At 37.0% G+C, this 26,514-nt stretch overlaps 1 protein-coding gene across 2 annotated transcripts in view; it reads right to left on the bottom strand.

The window, feature by feature from the left end:
• CCNC (cyclin C) overlaps window positions 1–25,831 on the bottom strand; it is a 29,251-nt gene extending 3,420 nt beyond the window's left edge. For both annotated transcript variants that reach the window (XM_060616253.3, XM_060616254.2), the window contains exons 1-10: window positions 25,533–25,831; window positions 18,427–18,533; window positions 17,212–17,296; window positions 16,760–16,829; window positions 12,880–12,931; window positions 6,297–6,352; window positions 5,364–5,399; window positions 4,598–4,689; window positions 3,931–3,998; window positions 273–352 (exon numbers count right to left, since the gene is read on the bottom strand). In XM_060616253.3, the coding sequence (XP_060472236.1) occupies window positions 273–352; window positions 3,931–3,998; window positions 4,598–4,689; window positions 5,364–5,399; window positions 6,297–6,352; window positions 12,880–12,931; window positions 16,760–16,829; window positions 17,212–17,296; window positions 18,427–18,533; window positions 25,533–25,564 (678 nt within the window). In that variant the 5' untranslated portion in view covers window positions 25,565–25,831. The remainder of the gene's footprint in view (window positions 1–272; window positions 353–3,930; window positions 3,999–4,597; window positions 4,690–5,363; window positions 5,400–6,296; window positions 6,353–12,879; window positions 12,932–16,759; window positions 16,830–17,211; window positions 17,297–18,426; window positions 18,534–25,532) is intronic.
• Window positions 25,832–26,514: the final 683 nt, after the last annotated feature.

Below are 26,514 nucleotides of genomic sequence, written 5' to 3' on the forward strand. Positions count from 1 at the left end.
CCAGGTAGCTTTTACAATAATCCTAGAAATGAGGGGTAGCTTTGCAACTAAGAAAACCAAAAGTTTACCATTCTGTTTAAGTGTAAACCCAAAAGACAAATATAACCTAAACAGTCAATATCAATTCTCACCAAACATGTTTCTTAATATTTTTACCAAAGATCATCTTAGCCTGGTGGACAGCATACGATTTTAGACTCATGTTAAGTAAATATCACATTAACTTTAAAATGTTCAAGCTTATATTCAATTAAGGGAATTTTAAAGACTACCTTCTCCATATCCACAGAAAGTTCAGCAAACCACTGTCTGGCATCTTTCTGCTGTACAACACAGGCTACATGTAGACAAGCTGGAAAGAAAATGAGAGAAAGGCCCATGTTTAACTGCAAACATGAAATGTAGGGACTTAGGGCTAAAGGTAAGATTTTCACTTAAAATATTCATCTGCATTTTCCAATATTCCTTTTAAAAATGACATAAACTCATCTAATAGTTACCAGTGACCATCCCATCAATTTAATATAACACAAACAGAAAAAATTAATAGACTGTATTAAGGTTCTTGATATCTCCTGCTCCTTACTGTGTGCCAGCCATGGTATACTTGTTTGTGAGTCAGGGCATGTTAGGAAAAAATCCAGTGAAGAAACTAGAGCAGGGAAATGATCCCTGAACAGTGGTGAGTGGTAAAAATACACCCAAAGTCAGTTTGACATGTTAAAGAGAAAAACAACAAAAACAACAATAATATGCTGATATATTTCAATAAATTATGTTTTAATATTTCAATTAAAAGCAGTGCTGCCTCTGTTTTAAGTTATTAGATAGGATCAAGTCAGGTGAACACCAGGCACCCAGGTATAGAACTCAGTGTTATAATCAAATAGAGCCTAGAAAAAAATGTAATGCATCATATACAATATAATTACAGTTGACCTTCAAACAACATGGGGCTTAGGGGCACTAACCCCCTCTGCAGTTAAAAAATCTGCATGAAGGGGCACCTGGGTGGCTCAGTCGGTTGAGCATCTGACTTTGGTGCAGGTCATGATCTCATGGGTTTGGGAGTTTGAGCCCCATATGAGGTTCGCTGCTGTCAACTTGTCAGTGAAGAACCCACTTAGGATCCTCTGTCCCCTTCTCACCAACCCTCCGTGGCTTGCACTCTCCCAAAAATAAATAAATATTAAAAAAAAAAAAATTGCATGTAACTTTTGACTCCCGCAAAACTTAACTACTAATAACCTACTATTGACTGGAAGCCTTACTGATAAATAGTCGATTAACACTTATTTTGTATATGTATTATATACTTTGTTCTTAAATAAACTAAGCTAGAAAAAAAAAATGTTAAGACAATTATAAGGAAAATAGATTTACAGTTCTATAAAAAAAAAAACCAAACCTGTGTATAAGTAGACCTATACAATTCAAATCCATGTTGTTCAAGGGTCAACTACATATACACATTACATACAATATAACCTAACAAAGAGAGTAAAAGAGCCCAACACAACAATCTACATCACAATTTTCCCTGATATAATTCCTACCAGCAGCTTGGCTACCCTGAGACACCAGCTTCTTGAGTTATATTCCCTGGTTTAGTTACCCATATGATTTTGCTAAAGATGTCAATTTAGGCAATCAGTGACTCAAATGGGAACTGACATAGTGGCTGCCCCAAGTCAAACGAAGCTGTAAAGTGGGGTGTAGGTCCTGGAGAGACTGAGAGGCCAAGGGACTGAAATTACAGTAACAGGTAACTGAAATACAGTGGAAAATGCCATAACAGAGCATACACAGAGTAAATCAGAACCAGAGAAGACATCCTAAACCCGGACTGAGGTGATGTAGGGAGTTTGGGAATGGGGAGGGTGTCACTAAAGACATCTGAGCCAAGTCTTAAAAAAAAGGTGAGAGTGGCAGCAGAGAATGGTATGTATAGGTTAAAAGAAGCTATGTATTTTATCTAGAAACTGGGAGGAGAACTGAAAGATTTTTCAAAGCTCTTCCTGGGGCGCCTGGGTGGCTCAGTTGGTTAAGTGTCTGACTTTGGCTTAGGTCATGATCTCACAGTTCACGAGTCCAAGTCCCATGTCTGGCTCTGTGCTGACAGCTCAGAGCCTGGAGCCTGCTTCAGATTCTATGTCTCCCTTTCTCTCTGCCCTTCCCCCACTCATGCTCCCTCACATGCACACTCTTTCTCAAAAATAAGTAAAACATTAAAAAATAATAAAAATAATAAAATAAAAAGCTCTTCCTAGCTCAGGGTTTCTCAACCTTGGTGCTACTGACACTGTGGGCTGGATACTTGAGACTGCCTGTACATTGTAGGATGCTTAGCAACATCTCTGGCTTCTACACACTAGATGCCAGTGGTATCCAACCCAGTGGTTATTTTGTAATAACCAAAACCATCTCCAAACATTGCCATACATCCCCTGGGGAGCAAAATTATCTCTGGTTGAGAACCACCAGCCTATCTCAACTGTGGCAGACAGACTGGCTCTCTGAGAACAGGGATACTAGATGCCAATTAACCAGTAAGGAGACTGCTGTGGTCACCTGAACAGAAGTGAGAAGATGGCTATGAGATTCCCAAAAGGACAACTGAGAGGAAGGCACAACAGGTATTGGTTACCAACTAGATGTAGTATCGAGGGAGATGAAAGAGTCTAACGGTCAGGTTTCCAATTAAGGTAACTAACTACTGCTATTTACCAAGCCAGCAAAGACATTAAAAGGAACATCTTCTTAGGTAAAGTGATAGGTTCAGTCCTGGTCATGAGTCTGAGGTGCCAGTGAGACGCCAAGTGGAGCTATCTAAAAGGTAGATAGATATAAAGAACTGCTCAGGAGCAAGGCCTTGGTTAAATAAGGAGTTGAAACGTTTCAACCCGTAAGAAATAGTAGAAACCATGGGGCCCAGTGAGACTACTCAGGAAGAACAAAGATAGCAGGGGTGCAAAACTGCAGGACATGGCCTGCTATTCCTTGCTTCTTACCCATGTGTTCCTTCCCAATGAACCCAGATGCCACTTCAGAATCCTTCCAAATGCAATGGTTTCAGAGAACCTCCAGGACTACAAAAATATAATAACCTATTTGCCACCCCCAATGTAAGAAGGCTGAGAAATATTAACATTTTAGGAATAACTGAAAAAAGAGAAACTTGTGAAAGTAAGGTGGTGAAAAAATAGGGGGAAAATCAAGAAGACAGAATCATGGAAATCAATAGGAAAAAGAAACTAGTAAGTGCTTAATACATGGTAGGCATTATAGGTGCTCTACAAGATATTTAGTTCTTGCAACTAATAGTTCATTTAGTTCTTGCAACAATTCTGTATGCAGTTAGAATCCCCAACATTTTGCAATTAAGAAAACAAACTCAGGTTAAATACTTTTCCCACAATTGTAAAGTAAGCAAAGTTTAAATTTAGGATGATATAACTCCAAAGATTGTGTTCTATCCCATTACACTGCCTTCCACAGATAGATAAAATGGTAGCTAACTTATTCTTCCAGCAAAGCATTGACTACAGAGCTCCTTTACTGAACCTCTAAGGACTTAGTTGGGCTTAGGAAATAAAAGGCCCAGTTATTCTATGTAAGTTACAAGTAATATTAATAGGCTTAATTCTGAACTTTTCTTCCTAAACAAACAAAAATGTTCTATTCAGACACTGGTCAAAATTATTTTAAATGATTAAAAAAAAAAAACTTACCAAAAGAGTGGGGTGAGAGGGACAATAATCCTGATTTATGAAAGTTGCATTTCATATTATTGAAAGTTCACATGCAAGGATTAGTCTATTACTTCATGAAATGTAACAACATAAACTATAATAGCGTGAAATTTCTTTTGAGATGACCTAAATATGCTTGTAACAATTTAACTAATAAAGGTATACCATGCTTACATACCTAAAGCTATCATGAAAGGAGGATACAGTAGGCAAAGATCCGTTCTGTAGGTATCATTCACTATCCTCCTATAGAAATGTAAATCATATTATTACTGAAATCAGAACTATCGTATATGATTGCACATCTCCCCCCAGAGAGGACCAGATTTCCCATCTTTGTACATACTTATATCTTTAATAGTACTGAAGTACAAATATAAAGGTGAAAAATATCAAGGAAAATGACCATAAGCATATTTTAATGAATAAAATTACAGCTAAATAGATTCTAAAACTTAAAACCCTACAATAAATTACAATATAAGGATTTTTCCAATTTTTCAAAAATTAGAAAATCAAAGAGGAAACCAGAAATTATATAATTAACTAATAAGTATGTTGAATACCAACAGAAGTATTCTATTTGAAAAATAATGTCTTAATTTTTATGTACTCTGTTTTTCATAAGAATCAAATTTTAATGGAAATATTAATCAAATAAAGATCCTTACAAATTTAGCATTTATATCAATATAGTTAAAATTCAACAAGGAGATTATTTCGTTCAACATACAATATCTTGGGACACCAGCTTAATTACTTTAAAAACACTAAAGTTCATATTCAGTTGTCAACCTTCCTAGCTAATAACACATTACACTATGAATAACTTCTGTTCTAATTACCATGCAAGGGGAAGCAACATGTCTTCTTGGCCCATGTCCTGCACATACTGGAGCAAAGGTCTATAAGGATGATACACTATCAAGCAACAATCCTAGAAACAGTTTAAAAAATGTGTATGTATAAAAACAGATATATTACAACACAAAAACTTATCATTACCCAACTGATTTGTAATTGTGTATTTCAAAATGTATTTCTCTAACTCATGCTTGCTTCCCTCTTATTCTGTTAAGCAAGCAGTATGGCAGCCCTAAACTCTACTATAATAGTGAAGGCAGTGCTCTCTCTGGAATATACCTTGGTAAATCGGTTGGCAGTCAGTCAGCATCCATTCCCTTAGAGACTCAAAGTGTCACATCTGCAACACACTGAAACCTCTTATTAGCCTATAAATCCATAATTCCCAACTGGAGGAGAATTCTGCCAAAGACATAATCTATCTTTAAATAACACCACACACATACACAAATTGTGCAAATAATTTACAGTGGCTTAATGTCCTGACTAGTTTGCTTGTAATCCTTTTATTATAGTTACTATAGAACAGAAAAATTTTCCCATCCTAAGTGGGCTATACAAATTATTTTACAGGCTTCTGAGAGGATATAGGTGATGATGCTACTAGGTACTATGATTTTACCATCATGTATCACTTGGATGGTTTTAAAATGCACCTTCCTACAAATCATTTCTTTAAATAATTTCTGACTTCACTAAATTTGAACATGTTTTATTCTACTAATCACAAGGAAGTAATATACTTACCATTAGTTCTAAAAGATAGAATTCACATTCTAATATCTGTTTTAAAAATAAAAAGATTATAAATGTCAATGTGAAACAAATCAGTCTACTTAGTCTAACAATTTATATACATTACAGTAATACCACAAATTTTTACTAAAATTTTTTTAAATCAAGCACATAGCAGCTTATATGAAAATGAACATATGCAACAAAAATTACCTTTTTACTATACTACAATGAATGGAATTATGATTATATCCTTATAAGGAAAAGCCAGTTCCATATAAGGGTATCTATTTTTTTTTTTAATTTAAAATATCCTGTGTAAACTTAAGATTTTCCAATACACTTCACAAATGCAAAATGCAAAAATGCAATTATCTCCACTTAAGTGTTACTTAATATATTACAAATCAATAAAAGGAAAGAATACTGAAAATGAAACAAAAAAATCTAATTTACATAGAATGAAGAAATCCCTTGCAAAGCAGAAAAAAGACATGCCTCTTAAAAACGTTAATAGAAATTCATCTTCTAAACTAATGTAAAGTTTCAAATATAGTTTTCATACTGTTCCATTATAGTAGTTCCCAGCCCTAGATGCACACTAGTATCACCTGAGAGATTTTAGAAAATACCAGTCCTCAGGCCTCAAGCATGAAAATTCTGTTTTAGTTGGTCTCTGGAGAGGCCCTGATATCAGCATTATGAAAAAGTTCCCAAAGCGATTTAATGAGCATCCAGGGTAGATAACCACTGCTATTACATACTTTTTTTCTTTTTTTTTTTTTTTTTTTGGTAGAAGTAATTTAGCTTTAATTTTAGATTTAAGGTTTATATTCTTATAGTATTCGAGACTGCCACTTACAGGTTTCAGTTTATTCTAACATAAAATGGAGCTAGTTTATATACAGCTTTGACAAGTAGTTTTATTTTATATAATATACTTACATGGTTCATCCTATAAGGGAATTCCTTTGGAAAGGCATATGAAAATCTAGTTTTTACTGCAGAAAACAAAAAATGACTTAGAAAATGAAAGAGTGAATTAAACCAATATTTCTTTAACAAGTGTAGAATATTAGAAGAAGGGGTAAATCATTTTTAGTAAGAGCTCTTAGAGATGCTTAGGGACCCAGATATTTGTTTTGTTTTCAGGCGAGGGGAAGAACTAAGTGGCAGGAAGGCCTAGGCCCCCATCTATATTACAATTAGAGAACTTCAATTATATACCTAATGTGTTACTCTCCTCCTCTCCTGCTCATGCTCTCGCTCTCAAAAATAAATAAACATTAGGGGCGCCTGGGTGGCGCAGTCGGTTAAGCGTCCGACTTCAGCCAGGTCACGATCTCGCGGTCCGTGAGTTCGAGCCCCGCGTCAGGCTCTGGGCTGATGGCTCGGAGCCTGGAGCCTGTTTCCGATTCTGTGTCTCCCTCTCTCTCTGCCCCTCCCCCGTTCATGCTCTGTCTCTCTCTGTCCCAAAAATAAATAAAAAAGGTTGAAAAAAAAATAAATAAATAAAAAAAATAAACATTAAAAAATTTTTTTTAATCTTTTCAGCTCTAGAATGATATTGTTCTGTTTTTCAGTAATTCAGCTTAGAAGGGATACAAGTTATATATGTGTTCAAATATATATGTATTTCTAAATATACATAAAAGTTCAAAGGATACCATAACCAAAGAATGTTAACAGTGGTCATCTGATTTAAGAATTTTTATTAATCTGTACTGTCTGTAATAGATACTTCTTTACCAAAAGATATATTTTAATAAAACCATAAGTGTATGTGAAAAGTTCCTACGACTTTTTCATACCACACACAAACACACACGTACAGTTACAACTCTCCTTTGTCACTAAGAAAATACAAACGAAGAAACTATTAACTATCAATCCTCTATCTCCTCAAAATGATATGAGTGTACACATTTAAGTACTACTATTTGAGAAAATTGTATCCAAGTCATTATGATGCAACATTTCATTAAATCAAGTGATTACCGACAGGCTCTAGAGGATCTGTTCTGTGATCCCTTCCACTTGTACAAAGCCCAAGACCTCACAGAGATTTAAATTTTTTTTCATTTATTCTATGTACTTTATTTTCAAAAAGTTTTATTTTGTAAACTGGGTATCCTAACTAATTTAGATAGGTAACATCTGCCAAGATTTGAACCCTAAACCATTTAAAATTGATATTAGGAAATGTATACTCAAGCTTTCCTTTCCTTCCTCCTTTAATTTATTTGAAAACATACCAATTATTTATTTCTGAGTTTTACAAATCCTTCTGATGTAAACAAGATGTAAAGTGTACAAATAAAACAGGTATTTATTTACATAATGGTCACTAATCAACAAGGTAAAGTTATCTCTGTGCATTAAATAAATCTACATCCCTAACTCGTAAACCTTGACACCTAACTTACTAAGATTTACCTGATACTGTCAACTTCTCTCCTACTCCATGATAAAATTGCTCTGCATTTTGGTTTTCTACCTCCTAATCCTTTTCTAACTTGGAGGAAAATGCACCCCTCCTTTCTATCGCTACCTCTACCACTTGCACATTTGCTTTCCATCTACTCAATTGACAGTTCACACTTTGTTTTGCACCTTTAACCAGTCCTCCTCCAATAAATCTGTCCTATCAGTTACTAGTATGCTCAAATTTCTCTTAAAAACAAAAGTACATACAACCTTTATCAAATTATATTCCTTTGCTTTCTTAAAGTAGACTATTTTTTGGAACATTTTTTAAGTTTACAGAACTGAAGAGATAATAGTTACCACATCATCCATGTTACAGGCTGAATGTTTGTGTCCCCCCAAATTCATATCCTGAAGCCCTAACCCCCGTGTGATGGTATTTGCAGGTGGCACTTTAGGGAGTTAATTAGGTTTAGATGAGGTCATGAGGGTGGGGTCCCCATGAAAGGATTATTTTTTTTTTTTTTTAGGATTAGTATTCTTATAAGAGGAACAGTAACCTCTCTCTGTCACGTGAGAACACAATGAGAAGGCAGTCGTCTGCTTGCCAGGAAACAAATGGCTGATCAAGGAAATGATCAAGGCAGACACTCTGTTTGATCTTGGACTCTCCAGCTTCCAGAACTGTGAGAAATAAACACCTACTGTTTAAGTGACCCAATCTATGCTATTTTGTTAGAGAAGCTTGAGCAGACTAAGACAACCGCTCACCCACCCAGTTTCCCTTGTTATTAACATTTTATATTATATTAGTATGGTATATTGTTATAAATAATGAATCAATAGATAATTATTAACTGAAGTCCATAGTTTATTCAGATCTCCTAGTTTTTTCCTAATGTCCTTTTTTCCGTTCCAGGCTCTCATCCAGGAGACAACTTTACATTTACTTGTCATGTCTCCTTAGATTCCATTTGGCTGTGGCAGTTTTCCAGACTTTCCCTGTTTTGATGACTTTAGCAGTTTTTGAGAGTACTGTATATATATATATATATATTTTTTTTTTAAGTATTATTTTGTTGCTTGACCCTCTACTGGAATTTGTCTGATGTTTATTTGATGTTTAAACTGGTGTTGTGGAATTTTGGAAGGAAGGACAGAAAGTGCCATTTCATTCTATCACATCAAAGGTACATAATCCTAGTGATTTATCACTGCTGATACTGATCTCAATCACCTGGCAAAGGAAGTGTTTGTTGGGTTTCTCTTATTTCCCCCTGCCCTTTTCACAATGTACACATTAGAAGGAAGTCACTATCGGGATGCCTGGGTGGCTCAGTCAGTTAAGCGTCCTACTCCTGATCTCTGCTCAGGTCATGATCTCACAGTTTCATGAGAGGTTCGTGAGATCAAGTCCCACAACGGACTCTGCACTGACGACACAGAGCTGCCTGGGATTCTCTCTCCCTCTCTCTGTCCCTTCCCCACTTCCATGTGCTCTCTCAAAATAAATTTTAAAAACTTAAAAAAAAAAAAAAAAAGAAAAAGGAACTCTTTATGCACAACCAACAGCTAAGAAGTGGAAATTTATGCTTTCCCTATTTGAGGGTGTAGTTAGGTACATAAATTATATGAAGTTCTTCCATATTAGAGATTTGACTCTTCTCTTTTATTCAATCATTTATTTATATCAGTATGGACCCACAGATATTTATTTTATACTTTGGGTTATAATCCAATACTACTTTTTAAAAAACATTTTCTTGCACAAATTCTTCTAGCTTTTCAAATCCACTGAGAGCTCTTTCAGTTGGGTTCCATGTCCCTCTGACACATCCCCATTAAAGGTAGGTTTTGTTTTGGGTTTTTTTGCACTTCCTTACTTTTTGGTACTATAAGATGCTCCAGGTCTATCTTGTTTATTTCCTGTCCCAATCATTTCTCCTAGGAGCCCTAGTTCCTTTTAATGGAGAATAGTATTAGAAACAAAGATCTGGGCACTAGGTGAACTCCCTGAAACTGGGATGTCATTGCTTATAGACTCTCTTAACTGACAAAGCCTACACACACACACACACACACAAGTCCACATATCTATAAATATTTATGTGTATTTATGTTAAGGTAAACATGAGTTCATACTGAGGTCTCTGATCACCACGTGGATCATTCTAATCTCCTCTCTTTGCTTATATGTATATTCCCACTCCAGCAATGAGAAACCTGGCTCTAAATATCTGCCATCCATTTACCATGGATGTATCTATCTAGTGGAATTGTTTAATTCCAGACACAAGTAAAGCAGTATCAGAATTGTTAACTTGTACCCACCTTAAGTATCAAATCTATCAACTAGAGTACAGTGCTTACATGCAGTTCCTTTCGCCTTTAGTCTTACAGACTATACTTCTCCCCAAAGTTACTTTGGTCAGCATGTCCCCACACCCCCTTCACTGAGGTTGTTTCATGTATCTGTAATATAGATTCTCCTCTTCTCAGCACCTACTTGCTTAATTCTTTGCAATCTGGCGTCAACCCCTACCCCATCATGTCTAATGACAGCTACATTCTCTCTCAAAGATCACAAACTCAAAGGTCTGGTTCCAAAGGTATGGTTTTTTTCTTTGGTACACAACTTCCATGCAGCACAAGACACTATGCAACTCTATCTTTCTTAAAATTTATCATCCCAGATTTCTATCATTGGCCTCACATTTCTAAAATGTTCCACTGATACATTTACATTTAGAATGTCCAAGATTAAAATTTAACTCTTTTCAGAACCCCCTTATTCTCCTCTTCTGGTAGCACCTTCACATTCCCAGTGACCAGGCATAATAATATCTCATCATTTTTTTTAACTTTATTTATTTAGAGAGAGACTGAGAGTGGGCTGGGGGGAAGGGGCAGAGAGAGAGAGGGAGAGAAAGAATCACAAGCAGGCTCTATGCTGTCAGTTTGGAGCCCCAAGCAGGGCTTGATCTCCCCAACCATAAGATTATGACCTGAGCCAAAATCAAGAGTTGGACATTTAACCAAATGAGCCACCCAGGCACCCTTCAAAAGTCGTTTTTGACTCTTCTTAAATCCTTGCTTTTTAAAGTCCTGCTGACTCTGTAATGCAAATCTAGCTTGCTTGTTATCCTTGATGGGGGCCAAAACATCATTAAAAATTTTTTTTCTTAATGTTTATTTTTGAGAGAGAGAGAGAGAGCACACGCACATGAGAGCAAGACTAGGGGAGGGACAGAGAGAGAAGGGGACAGAGGACCTGAAGTGGGCTCTGCACTGATGGCTCGAACTCACATGAGACCATGTGAGACCATGACCTGAACTGAAGTTGGACACTTAACTGACTGAGCCACCCAGGCACCTCCCAAAACATCATTTTAGGCCTTCACTAGTACCTACCTGGATCACTTCAATAACTTCAAAATAATTTTTTTCTACTTTAATCTTGTTGGCTTTTATTTCTCACAGCACCCTGTGGTGATGGCACTCACTACAGTTTGCAGTTTTATATGTATTTTAAAGGGATATTTTTTGTTGTTTTAAAGTTGTGGTAAAATATACATTACATAAAATTTATCATCTTTAGCCATTTTTAAATATGCAGTTCAGTAATATTAAATACATTCACAATGTTGTGCAACCATCACCACAATCCAGCTCTAGAACTCTTTCATCTTGCAAAACTGAAAACTCCATACTCATTCAACAATAATTCCTCATTTCCCCCTCCCTCCAGCCCCAAAACAGCTACTATTCTACTTTCTATCTCTATTAATTATTCATAATATTAAATGGAATCATACAGTATTTATCTTTTTGTGACAGGTCTATTTCCCTTGTCATAATGTTCTCAAGGTTCATCTGTGTTTGTTTGTTTAAGATTTCATTTTTAAGTAATCTCTACACCAAATATGGGGTTCGAACTTATAACCCTGAGATAAAGAGTCACATGCTCTACCTACTGAGCCAGCCAAGTGCCCCAAGGCTCATCCATGTTGTGGCATGTGAAAAACCTCAAAATCTGACTACTTCAGCTCACATTCTCCTCCAGTTCATCTTACATTATTTTACCAGATTCACCTTCCTAACACACAATTCTGGCATCATCCTCATGTTGAGAAATAAAGCCTTCAATTTTACTTTCTGTTGACAGTATCGCCATCAATGTGATATATCTGGTATATTAAATTCTATGCAAAATTGATTATTACTCTTCTCCCTTAAAAGAGTAAAATATGACATTGAAAAGACTGAATTAGATTATGACACTTGTCTCAAAAAGGGAATGACCCAAAAATATGAAAATTAGTCTGGTTCACAAACTTAAAAACACAAAAAACCTTCTGCCTCTTCTGTGTAAGAGCACAGAAGTGAAAGAAAACTGTATTATCTTTTATTAGGTGATGTCTTTGTGCTTAACCTATGAAGATGGAGCACAGCATAATGTTAATACCTTATGTACAATATTTTAAAATCACTGGTCTACAGTGTTATTTCCTTTAATGTCATGACTCAGAGGCAGCTAAACCCCGTCTTTTTAGAAAAAGAACTAAGGCCAAAAGGTAAAGCAATTTGCTCAAGGTTATATAGCTGCTGTTTAGACAGAACTGGGGCTGGCTACTATAGTTAGAATTTTTTTTCCTATACCATGTTTTTCAAGATGGAGGGAAAATAAATAATTCCTATCAAAGACATACACTACAATTACTAAAGAGTTTACTTCACCCACAAGAATGACACAACAGCTAGTCATTACAAAGCAATAAAATATAATAAAACTGGAAAATAAGTTTTTTTTCTTAACCCTTATTATTTAAAGAGTCATTGAGTTGATGTTTTTGGATCAATAGTTACTACCCATTTTTAGTATTAAAAGTAATGTCTTAGAAATAATACCGTAGATGGTTTTTAAAATGTTTGTATTTTCACTTTATTTTTAGCCAAATATACTAGCCATAAATGTAACTGCAGGAGATTTAACAAACCCAACCAATCTCTCACAAATCTCATAAACTGAAAAACATTTTTGTTCTATGGAGCTTTTTTAAAGAAGTATATCCTTAAAGCAGGATATACTTTTTTCACTTACATACAGAAGTAGCAGCAGAAATCAATCTTGTATTTGAGACTACTCCAAATTCCTAGAGAAATAAAAGTGGAGGAGATCAGGCATATAGTAACCCAATGAACCTAAGGGTATATGGGGTATATTAAAAACAAAGTATTTCCCACGTACCTCCCCCATGTCTATAGTCTGTTCACCTTGAGGCATGAAGTATTTAAATCTCTAAATGTATTACCTTTCCTTAATATTGCTGCAATAAGACCAATGTTTAAATAATTTTGTAACTTAACATCATTGAGAGGTACCAAATTAGAAACCAAGCCCTAAAGCAAGAATGCCAGCTTTCTGCACTCAAATTAGTTCCTAAAAACATTTTTTAGATTCTACACTTAATTGCAAGAAAAATATTAAGTATGCTTCCTATTCAATTGAACCCGGACTAACAAACAGGTACTTCATGCTATTTAGTAATAAAACAGTTGAATCTCTAAAGAAGATAAACTTTAACATCATCAAATAATTCAAAAGACCACAGAAACCATTATTCTTTTAGGAAGAGGAAAACAAGAATGATGTAGTAGAATACTTCTAGTATCAGTTCCCATTTCCTCTTTGAATTTAATATGCCACCATTGTAAAAAGAACTGAAATTTATGAGGTGATCCACTTATATTGTCTCATTTAATTTGATTAACCTCATAAGATTACTGATTACTATAGCCTTCACTTCATTTCAAAACAAAAAAATCAAGAATCGGTTCCTTATTCAAGGAAGGGAACTAAACTCCAGGGGCCTGGGTGGCTCAGTCAGTTAAGCATCCAATAACACTTGATTTTGGCTCCAGTCATGATCTTGGGGTTCCTGAGATCCAGCCCTGCTTGGGATTCTCTCTCTCTCCGTCCCTCCCCTACTCATGCACACTCTCTCTGTCAAAATAAATAAATAAACTTTAAAAAGGGGGGTGGCGGGGTAAACTAAATGGAGTCTATTTAAATACCTTCAATGTACATCTGTATCTTGGGGCAGGGGTGGGTGGGTATGTATGTGTGTGTGTGTGTGTGTATGTGTGTGTGTATTTGCATTTAAACCTCAAACCATAATCACCGAAAACTAAAAAGTAAATGCCTGAGGGGCACCTGGGTGGCTCAGTCGGTTGAGCGTCCAACTTCGGCTCAGGTCATGATCTCGAAGTTCATTAGTTTGAGCCCCCGCGTCGGGCTCTGTGCTGACAGCTCAGAGCTAGAAGCCTGCTTCGGATTTTGTGTCTCCCCCTCTCTCTGCCCCTTGCCCACTCATACTCTGTCTCTGTCTCTCAAAAATGAATAAACGTTAAAAAAAAAAAAAGTAAAAAAAAAAAAAGTAAATGCCTGAGACATCTCAAGAGTCATTTCTATACAATTCCCATACAACTGGACAAAACACAGAAAGATCTGGTCACAGTTAAAGATTAAAAAACATAATGCTATAACCAAATATGAAGTGATACATTTTTTCCCAGGAATAATTCTTTTTTTTTTTTTTTAAGTAATCTCTACACCCAATCTAGGGGCTCGAACTCATGACCCCAAGATCAAGAGTCCTATACTCTATCAATTGAGCTAGCCGGGTACCCTGATCAAGGAATAATTCTTCATCCAAAATTCTTAGAGTAAAAACTTTCATATAGTAAATCAAATAACAAAAGATATTTAATAAATAAAACAAATTAAAATTCCCACGATAATCTACAATATAAGTTCATAAAGATTTTGCTTAGATTTTCCAGACTGGTTATGCTTCAGAGACATCAAATTACATGGTGATATTTGGAAAAACCACCCCGTAATATGGGCTTTTTATAAACACTTCCTTTTCCACCAGGGGCACCTGGGTGGTTTAGTCAGTTGAGCGGCCAACTTCAGCTCAGGTCATGATCTCATAGTTTGTGAGTTTGAGCCCCACATCAGGCTCACTGTTGTCAGCCAAGAGCCAGCTTTGGATCCTCTATCCCCCTCTCTGCCCTTCCCCAACTTGTGTGCTCTCTCTCTCTCAAAAATAAATAAACATTATGGGCGCCTGGGTGGCTGGGACAGTTCAGTGTCCAACTTCAGCTCAGGTCATGATTTCGCAGTTCTTGAATTTGAGCCCTCTGTCAGGCTTTGTGCTGACAGCTCAGGGCCTGGAGCCTGCTTTAGATTCTGTGTCTTCCTCTCTCTCTGCCCCTCCCCTGCTCACACTCTGTCTCTCTCTCTCTCTCTCAAAGATAAATAAACATTAAAAAAAGAAAAAAAATAGTTTATAAAAAAAAAAACAACTTCCTTTTCCATTATAGAATTTAGTAATAACAACAGGACTAGTTCTGCCTCTTTAAACTACCACTTATAATTAGGAAACCATAAACCTCTAGAAGGTCTTTCTTAATATTATTTCTAATGGTGTCAACTCTCATTACTTTAGGTAATAGTTGGGAAAGGTATCTTGAATAATCCTAAATAATGACCAAAACAAAACTAAATCAACATGAGTACCAAAAGGCATATAAACCTACAAGGCTTAAATTACATTCAGTTTTCAAGAATACAGTTATGATTCTAAAGACATCTCAGAAACACAATACAAAGTTTCATAACATTAAAGATCACATGTATTATAATGATAATCAGTCGGTATCTCCTAGTACTGTTCAGATTTTAACTGTGCTGTCTCAAAAATACTGAAAAGGTAAATAAAATGAGCAGAGATTTGGTTTCAGCTCCAAGTTCCCATCTCTCTTCTCTCTCTCTCACCTAATTACCCTCAATGCCCTAACAATTCCTTACTGGAATCTGTATGACTAGAGCCACACCCAATCCTTACCTTTCCTCCTGCTTTCCCTGTGGCTTGGCAGGCAGTCACTATTAGGAGGCAGGGAGGGAAGACAGTAGGACAAAGGAAGCATATGGAGGAGGGACACAGGAGAAGGTACTATAACTCAGGTAATAGTAGAGAAGCTGTCCCCAGCTTGTCGCATGTATGGACTACTACTTGGTGCCAAAAGGTAAATGTCTTAGAAGATACAGAACAAAGCCATTAAAAGCACGGAATCAGTAGCCAGACTCCCAGGGTTCAATACTGGCAGGGCTGGGGAGCCTGGGTGGCTCAGTCAGCTGAGCATCTGACTTCGGCTCAGGTCATGATCTCGCAGTTCATGAGTTTCAGCCCCGCGCTGGGCTCTGTGCTGACAGCTCAGAGCCTGGAGCCTGCTTCAGATTCTGTGTCTCCCTGTCTCTCTGCCCCTCTCCTGCTCATGCTCTGTCTCTCAAAAAATGAATAAACGTTAAAAAAAAAAAAAAAAAAAAAAAAACAAATACTACCTCTCCCGCGTATGACTTCTACAATCTTAGGCCAATTTCTTAATCTCTATGTACCTCAGTTTCCTCATTTATAAATTAAGGATATTACACTACCCCATTGTTTGTTATGAGGATTAAGTCAGTTATGGTTGTAAAAGAACTTAGAATAGCACTTGGTATATATAGTAAGTGCTACATAAGTGTTTGTTAAATGAATATATAAAGACATGTATATCTTGGGGCACCTGGGTGGCTCAGTTAAGCCAGTTAAGCGTCTGACTCTTGGTTTTTGTCTCAGGTCATGATCTCAGTTTGTGAGTTCAAGCCCCACATTGGGCTCTGTGCTGACAGCACAGAGCCTGCTTGGGATTCTCTCTCTCCTTCTCTCTCTGCCCCTCCCTGCTCACCCTCTCCATCTCTCTCTCAAAAATAAATAAACTTAAAAAAAAATAAATAAATAGTCATGTATCTTTGACTTTGTATGAATTTCAGTATTTTGCCATTATTTTGATATAGGTAATATGCAACCTATGGCAGATTAACCAATGCACATGGACTATACTTTGATGAAGAACAGAAAACTATTTCATACCTCTACTTTGGATGCCAAAAACACACATGTAGGAGCCATTAATACAGGATCTATACTTTTCAGAGAATACCTAAAAATATGATAAGATAAAGTTAAATGTCATTCATATAAAAACACACTGGAGGGGCACCTGGGTGGCTCAGTTGGTTAAGCGTCTGACTTCAGCTCAGGTCATGATCTCACAGTTCATGAGTTTGAGCCCTGATTCAGGCTCTGTGCTGACAGCTCAGAGCCTGGACCCTGCTTCAGATTCCCTCTCTCTCTGCCCCTCCCCCATTCATATTCTCTCTCTCAAAAATAAACAAACATTTTTAAAAAATTAACAAAAAAACACACTGGAAAAAAATGAAGATAACTCTACAATAAACACATGATTTAGTTACACTAAGGTTCATCAACATTACATAAGAGTTTCAAATAGGTATAACATATTCCCAAAATAAAAGTCCTACCTGGCATAGAATCTCTTGAAATAGACTGTAGCAGTGGCAATAACTTGTTGTCTTAATTTAAGATGTTCACCTAATGCTTGAATAACTAGAAGAAAAATAAAGTTTTAAATGTATCTTCTGATATCATAATATTGACATTGAATAATAACTTCCATGTGATTAAATCATGACTATATTAATTTTTAACAAAAAGAAAAACCTACATATCCTATAAAACTCTATTTGGATCACACTGGACTAGTACTAGGATTTGGAAATCTGTTAAAAAATATATAGGTATGCATAAAAACAATAAAAAATAGAAATTGCCCCAGAGCAAACACTATTCTTACATTAAGAAGGCTAAATGACAGGTATTTCCCTCTGAATGATAGGTATCTCAATGCTTTTCATAGTATCTTTAGAATATAAAAAGAAAACATTAAACAGCTATCAAACTCACTATAACTACCACTTTATAAAGTTTATTAAAAAGTCCATAATGAATCCTTAAAACAACAGAGAGACAGGTTTGCAGAACAGTGCACTGAGGGTTAGAAAAATCATGTAACAAAGCTACCATGTGACAGAGCAAGGATCTTCTGACTCTAAATCCCCTTCCCTCCAAAGCAAACTTGTAAGATAAGAATAACCAATATAGGATCTCAATCCAAAGACTCCATTTATCCCCAAAATATTTGCTTTAGCCAATCCTAAATTGGGCTTAATAATGCATTATAAAGACTTAGGGCAATCAATGAACACTTTCAAACTGTTTTGAGTATCTCTGATATGTAAGATTCACAAGACTTTATTTAGATCACTTAAAAAGAAAGATAAGTGAATATAAGTTATAAAAAGAATACATGTATAAATAAAAATGTTAAGTACGGGGTGCCTGGTGGCTCAGTGGGTTAAGCATCCGACCTCGGCTTGGGTCATGATCTCACTGTTCGTGAGTTCAGGCCCCACATCGGGCTCTGTGCTGACAGCTCGGAGCCTGGAGCCTGCTTCAGATTCTGTGTCTCCTTCTGTCTCTGTTCCTCCCCTGCTTGTACTCTTGTCTCTCTCTCCCTCTGTCTCTCAAAAATAAAGATTAAAAAAAATTTTTTTAAATTAAAAAAAAGTAGAAATGTTAAGTATGGACTAAAACAACTCATCACAAATTACTATACAAAAGTTTGAATTCAGAAGTGACCAACTATACTATTTCAGTCATTTTTTAAAAATGTTTACCATTTGTAAAAAATATTTGTAATTTCCAATACTCTTCTTCTGAGAGAAACTTTAAGTCCTTCTGGCGTTCCTTCAACAGATCTTGTTTATCCAAAATCCATTGCAAACTAAAAGAAACAAAGATGTTAAAACACACTACAGAGAATCAACTAATAAAGTCACAAAAAAACATTCTAAGATTGAACAAGTTATAAACATTCTGAGAAATACAAAGTGCAAGAAGTAACTCAGAAGATCGTATTTTTCACATTTCTTGAAATTCCAACACTGAGAATTATCTCATTGGGGCACCTGGGTGGCTCAGTTGGTTAGCATTTGACTCCTGATTTGGGCTAAGGTCATGAGCTCATGGTTTGTGGGTGAACCCTGAAACAGGCTCTGTGCTGACAGTTCGGAGCCTGCTTGAGATTCTCTCTCTCTCTCCCCCTCTCTCTCTGCCCCTCCCATAATCTCTAGCGCTCTCTTTTTCTCCTCCACTGAAAATAAATTAATTAAAGAAAAGAGAATTATCTCACTAGTGAATGTAAATATGTTCTGAAAAAAATTCCACTCTAATTTTCTCAGTCTCTCTCGTTCTCTCTCTACCGTATACTACATTTCATTGGTTTTAAGACTCTGATATCAAAAGAAATCTTACAGTCAGTGATGCCTTAGGCTTTTAACTGCTAGTACATTTATTTTTTCTTAGTGATACATAAAATAATGGTCAAGTTATTTGACACCAAATGATGATACCTTAGATTTGAAGTATCTTTTCTCAGTTGTTCATGAGTAACTGGAGTATTTAATTTCCCTACTTCATGAATTCCAATCATGTTAAAAGCTGTTTCAGGATTTATTACACTAATAGCCTCCTCCATCTGCCTAGTCAAGTCTACTATTTTTAACCAGACATATGAAATTGATACGACCCATAAAACTATTCTGCAACTTGCTTTTGTCATTCAGTATGTACTGAAAGTCTTTTTATGTCAACAGATTTGTTATTCAGCATCCTTTTAAATTGCTGCACAACTTTATGGATGTATTATTATTTATTAATTCCTATTAATAGGCAGATAGGTTATAATTTTTCACTATTAAAAATAATGCTTTAATGACTAGCTTTGTAATTCACCCTGTATATTTAGTTAATTTTTTTTTTTTTAATGTTTATTTATTTCTGATACAGAGAGAGACAGAGCATGAATGGGGGAGGGTCAGAGAGAGGGAGACACAGAATCTGAAACAGGCTCCAGGCTCTGAGCTGTCAGCACAGAGCTCGACGCGGGGCTCAAACTCACGGACCGCGAGATCATGACCTGAGCCGAAGTCGGCCGCTTAACCGACTGAGCCACCCAGGCGCGCCAATATTTAAAATAGTTTCCTAGAAATAGAACTAATTGGTCAGTTTTACTGATAACTTTGTTATACATTGGCAGTTTGCAGTCCATATGTGACACCAATTTCCATTCCCATGAAAAGTACATGATGGTGGGTGCCTGAGTGGGTCAGTTGGCTGATCATCTGACTTCAGCCTAGGTCAGGATCTCAGGACTCCTGAGTTCAAGCCCCATGTCGGCACAGAGCCTGCTTGGAATTCTCGGTCTTCTTCTCTCCCTACCCCCCCCCCCCCAAAAAAAATAAACTTAAAATCTTAAAAAATAAAAAAAGTACACGAGGGTGTCTTAAAATATTTACCCCCCCCCCCCCATGAGTTACTGCCAAGCTTTTAAATACTTTACAACTGAAAGAACTGAAAGGCAAAGTAGTATCTTACTGTTTGGCGGAGGGGGGGAGGGGCGGGGGGGGGGGATGGGGGTTGTTTGTTTTTACTTTACTTCTGAGGTTAAACATTTTCCAGGGCCTATTGGCCAAATATAGTTCTTCTTTTGTATACTGTAATTCTTTTCTTTTTTTAAGTTTATTTTTTATTTATTTTGAAAGGGAGATAGAGATCAAGCAGGGGAGGGGCAGAGAGACAGGGAGACAGAATCTCAAGGAGGCTCTAAGCTGCCAGCACAAAGCTTGACACAGGGATTGAAATCAGGAACTGTGAGGTCATGATCTGAGTCAAAGACAAGAGTTGGACTCTTAACCAACTGAGCCTCCCAGGCGCCCCTGTACATTGTAATCCTAATATGACAATTTTTCTAATGGGATGGTCTTTTTCACAATTTAGAGATTTTTCTCATATAATTTGCATATTATAGATAATAAATCATTTGTCAAATACACTAAACATTTCCTAAGTTTAGCATGATCTCTTAATATTTGTAATACAGAAATATGGATCACTTATTAAAACCAACCCATATTTTACTTTGATTTTATGTTTGTCACAAATGAAAAGGCCTCCCCTGACACAAAATGATTACAAAAAAAAAAAAAAAAAATCACCCGTATTTTCTAATATGGCTTTTTTCTTTCAATTTGTGATCCACCTGGAATATATTTTGTACAAGGTAGAAAACAGGGATCCAGCTAAATGTTTTGTCAAATGGTTACTCAAATGTTGACTAAAGTATTTCTTGATGTATAATTCTATTATTGTATTTGGGATCATCTTTGTAATTTCCTTTTTTTCTTTTCTTATTCCTATGCCATGCTGTTTTAAAACATAAAACTAAACAATTAAAATCTGGTACAGAAAATACTCCCCTGCTACTATTCTTCAGAAAATTGCTTGATATTCTATTACAATTATTATTCTGAGACCTGAACTTTTAAAAACATTGTTATCAAGTCCCAAAAGGAACTTTTAAAGGAAATCCATTCAAAATTGTTTGGGCTTACATTAATGAGATCAATAGCGGAAGAAATGCTATTTTTACAAGGTTAGAATTCAAACTCCATTTATTAAAATCTTTGTTCCACTACAAAATTTAAAAATTTCTTCCTATAGGTCCTGTACGTTTGTTTACTCCTGTGTATTTCATATTTTCTGTTGCTACTGTAATTATATTTTTCTATCACTCATTTATTTTTAAAATATGTTTATTTTAATGTTTATTTCTGAGAATGCAAAGGGGAGGGGCAGAAAGAGGGGGACAGAGGATCTGAAGGCAACTCTCTGCAGAGAGCTGACAGATTGACAGCAGTGAGTCTGATGTGGGGCTCGAACTCAGGAACCCCGAAATCATGACCTGAGCTGAAGTTGGGTGCTCAACCTACTGAGCCACGTTCCCCCATCATTTATTTAAAAGAAAGCTTTCCAGGGGCACCTGGGTGGCTCAGTCGGTTGAGCTTCCGACTTCGGCTCAGGTCATGATCTCATGGTCCGTGAGTTCGAGCCCCGCGTCAGGCTCTGTGCTGACAGCTCAGAGCCTGGAGCCTGTTTCAGATTCTGTGTCTCCCTCTCTCTCTGACCCTCCCCTGTTCATGCTGTCTCTCCCTGTCTCAAAAATAAAATAAACGTTAAAAAAAAAAAAAATTTAAAAGAAAGCTTTCCATTTTTACGTTATGTAACTGGTTACCTCATGAGACCTTTATTTATAATAATTTCTCAATTAACTGAATTTTCTTAAATTTTATTGCTATATACTGGTAATTTTGTCATTTTTTACATCTCATTCTATTAACTGCATTGAGTAGCATTTTCAGAACAATGTTAAACAGGCCCCCTAATTTTCCTGTTTTACCATTAAATATCTCTTGTTGATGCTTTGATGTTCTTACCCTGTTAAGAAAGCATACTATTTGTTTTGGTCAAGAACAGATGTTGAATTTTAAAAGCGGTCTTGACGTTTTCACTGTTTATTAACAGATTTCCAAATGTTGACTATATTTCTATAGTAAAATCATTATCATTTTTTATATTTCTAATGTAATGTTAGACTCTACTTGGGAATACTTTATGATGTTTGCATCGATATTCAAAAGTCAGACTGTTTTTAATGCTACCTTTGCTAGATTTTATCAGTGTTATTGTAACTTCACATAAAAAGAACTGGAAAGCTTTCTGTGTGAACTGGAATAATTTCAATAGCAGATCTTCTTGAAAATGGGAAAACATTTACCCACGAAATAACGTGGGCCTGGAGCATTTTTTAAGGAGTAGCTCTCTGGTAACTTTCTTAATTTGTTTTGGCTTTCAAACTTATTCCCATGGAGATAACCCAAAGGTACATCTGAATTTATTTACTTTTCTCATTCCTAATTTTGTATTTTTGTATCATATCTTTTTTCCTTGCTTCAACTAGTAGCAGTTTAGTATACTGTTTTGATTTTCCCTTCTAAGGAACCAACTCATATAATTTCTGACTACTTTATTCCTTTCAAGATGTTAATATCGGGGGCGTCTGGACGGCTCAGTTGGCTAAGCATCTGACTTTGGTTCAGGTCATGATCTAGCAGTTTGTGGGTTTGAGCCTCGCATCAGGTTCACTGCTGTCAGCACAGAGCATGCTTGGGATCCTCTGTCCCCTTCTCTCTCTGCCACTCCCCTGTGCGCTCTCTCTCAAAATTAAATAAATATAAAAAAAATAAAATGTTAATATCGGTATTACCTTTAAGTCTTTCCTTTTTTCCCCTCGGATTTATTTCACTGTTTCCTTTTTAATATTCTTAGGTAGAATATTTTGATTTATTTTTATTCTTTCTCAGTTTTTCAGGATGTTAGTTTATAACTTTGACTTTGGCTACATCCCAAAAGTATGGACATATATTGATCTCATTAAGTTATTTCCTTGATATTATGTAACTGTATTTTCAGTTTCCTCTGATACAATAACATCCAGAATTGATTTTGTACTTTTGTATTTCTGTTATCTGTTCATTAATTCATTCAGTGAACCAGCTAATATTTAGTGCCATTCTCCTTTTTTTAATTTTTTTTAACGTTTATTTTTGAGACAGAGGCAGAGCATGAACGGGGGAGGGGCAGAGAGAGAGGGAGACACAGAATCAGAAGCAGGCTCCAGGCTCTGAGCCGTCAGCCCAGAGCCCGACGCGGGGCTCGAACTCACGGACTGCGAGATCGTGACCTGAGCTGAAGTCGGACGCTTAACCGACTGCGCCACCCAGGCGCCCCAATGCCATTCTCCTTTTAATGCAGTAAGGTCAAAGAATGTGTTGTGTTCAACTTCCTAGAAAATACTGTGATTCATCCTGTTCTAGTATCATTAATTTCATCCTCACAGTGTTTTTAGAAAGATAATCTTCACAATCAAATATCTTAAGTTTTCTTCACAGCACATAGTACGGAGGATAAACCAAGAACACTTATAATACCAACTTTCATAAAACGTAAGATTACATTGTTCATATGACTCACCATTATTTCATGTGCTACTAAGAAAAAAAAATTGCCATGCTCATTTTAGAAATGTTAAGATGTTCGTCTTCAAAAAATCACCTAAAACAATGGTTTTTGTAATCTTTTTGTTTCCAGAATTGATTGCCTTGTCTTTCTTAATTGTAACCTTTTGCAGACGAGGCACTTCATAATTCTCAAGAGATCTGAGTAGCTCTTTCCCAATTCAAGCAGGACTACTTGAATTGGAAGACAAGGACATTTCCAAAAAAGCACACTTAACATTTTAACAATTTTATATTTCAAAAGTGAAGAAACAATTGTTATAGATCCTACCCCCTAAATGTCATTATGCCAACAATAAGTGAAAGCATAATTAACACTTATCAAAAGGTGGGCAGGGGTGCCTGGGTGGCTCAGTCTGTTAAGCCTCTGACTTTGGCTCAGGTGATGATCTTGGGGTTCAGGAGTTCGAGTCCCGCATCAAGCTCTGTGCTGACAGCTCCAAGCCTGGAGCCTACTTCAGATTCTGTCTCCCTCTCTCTCGGCCCCTCCCCCTCTTGAGCTCTATCTCTCTCAAAAAACTAAATAAATATTTTTTTTAAAAAGGTGGGCAGATCTTTTTTTTTTTTTAGTTGAGAAAAATGACTGTAGCTTTTTGATAATCAACAGCTAGCTCCCTGTTAATTCTCTCTCACTTTCTTTCAAAGTTTATCAAAATACTACTCTTCTCCACTAATTAAATTTTCTGTATTTTAATTTTGCCCAAGCAAATATGGCAGTGAGCAAAACTGCAAAATACAAATATGATCAGAGGTAGAGCTTCCACAATTTCATCTCCACAGAATCACTTCATAGCAAGAGGATAACCTGCTTTCCTGAAAAAAGGTTTCCAAAACCATTTTTGTTTTCACACAAAGGACTAAAAAAAGAATGAATAGGAATTCATCTTTTTTCACAGAATCAAAATTTAAATTACAATTACTAATGCTCTCTTAGCATTTATATATATATACACACACACACACACACACACACACACACACTAAAATATAATAGCACCAGCTTCTGTTCATCTTTCAACCGTACAGTGGAAAACCTAATCAATTAGTCCCATCACTCACCTTTCTGCCTACTTAAATGTATTTAGGGGAAAATATTTCTAATATTACTCTAGTTCTTCCATGGTCACTAGCAAAAACAAAACCGAATTCATGAAATATGTTAAAGAAATCAGCAGTCACTGGGAAATACGTGTTTACAACAAAATATAAGGCACAGACTAATGGATACATCTTGAGAGCACCTGCCCTACACCTCACCAACATACAACTCCATCTAGGCATAAGGTAATGGCAGGAACTGGTTAGAGAGCAGAAACAAGCCTGACTCTCTCCACAGAATATTAAATCCACTCAAGACAGAAGGTGAATGACAAAAGACTACAATTCCGATTCCCCGAAGAGAGTCCAGGCAAAAGCGAACCATAACTGTCCTGAAGAGCCCGCCTCACAGTCCCGAACTATGCCACACTTCCCATACCTGTCCCTATCCCATCCCAACCCGCCCCTCTTCCAGGCCTAGCTTATCCAAGAATCCGAAGTTACACTCCTTCCTTCCTCTGAGACCGAACCTCCTTAGCCCCCGCCCTTTCCCACTCACAGACCACCGCCCCCCAACCAAATGCTGCCAGGGGGCGGGGAGAGGGGAGTCGCCAGAGAAAAGCGCGTCCCGCTTCCAGCCGCTGCCGCCTCCCGGGAGACCCCACGGCGCTCGGGACAGGGGCCGGGATCCAGGCCAAGGGGAGTCGCAGGCCCGGTCCTCACCGACTCCCAAGAAGAAGCCCCGGGCGAGAAGACGGAAGATCACTTACTAATGGGAGCTCTGCCAAAAGTTCCCTGCCATGGAACACAGCTTGCCCTGAAAAAAAAGCACCAGCCGGCGGAGCGGCCCGCGGAGCGACCATAGACCCAGCCCGCCCGGTAACTGCGCTCCTGGATCTGATCGGCTCGGCACCGCTCCGCGGCGGCTACGGTGAGAGGAAGAGGATGGCACTCTAATCTCCTTGAGGCCGGCCGGCAACACTCTACACTGTAAACCCGTTCCTATGGATAAAAGTTCCGGCTCGCCCCGCCGTAGCCGTAGCGGATGAAGCCGGTGGGGAGCAGACGGCCTGTGGGCGCAGAAGGGGCGGGAACTGGTGCTCACAGAAGACTCGCGGCGGTCGGAAGGCTCTCGCGAGAGCTTTCTACCAGTTCCGGCCTGGAACCCGCGAGCTGTTTTCTCTGAGCAACTTCCATTCACTGAGCGGGGATTAGAGAGGGCAAGTAGGCTGGTTTGGGATTTTGTTATTTCATTTTACAGGCCTCCACGATGGCACTTAATTAAGATATAAGATTTCCTGACTTCAGTTCTTTGACCTGCTGTTGGAAAGAGGAATAAAGATTATTTTGTCCTCAAGAAATAAATAATAAATAAATAAATAAAAATAAAGATTATCCTCAAGGACCCACCAAAATTTAATGGCATTAAGCCGAATACGTTCTTAATGGAGTCCTTTTGGACTGGATTGCAAACTTCTGGAGCAGCAGTGCTTTTCAAAGCCAGAGACTACCAGTTTTGCAGAACAGTGAAAAACATTTTTCCTTTATTATATATGTACATGTGGTGTATTCATATATATGTACCAAATAGAAACATACAGCCCAAAATGCAATAATTTAATTTTACAATATGAAATAATCTGTATTTCTCATTTTTTATGTTGTGACATTGCATTTATTATTAAAGCTTATTTTTATAAATAATTGAATACACCTAAAAGTTGTTCACAGAAGACCAGTGTTGTGAGTAGC

The sequence above is a fragment of the Panthera onca genome, chromosome B2 (assembly GCF_046562875.1).
Source record: "Panthera onca isolate mPanOnc1 chromosome B2, mPanOnc1 haplotype 2, whole genome shotgun sequence".
Classification (NCBI taxonomy): domain Eukaryota; kingdom Metazoa; phylum Chordata; class Mammalia; order Carnivora; family Felidae; genus Panthera; species Panthera onca.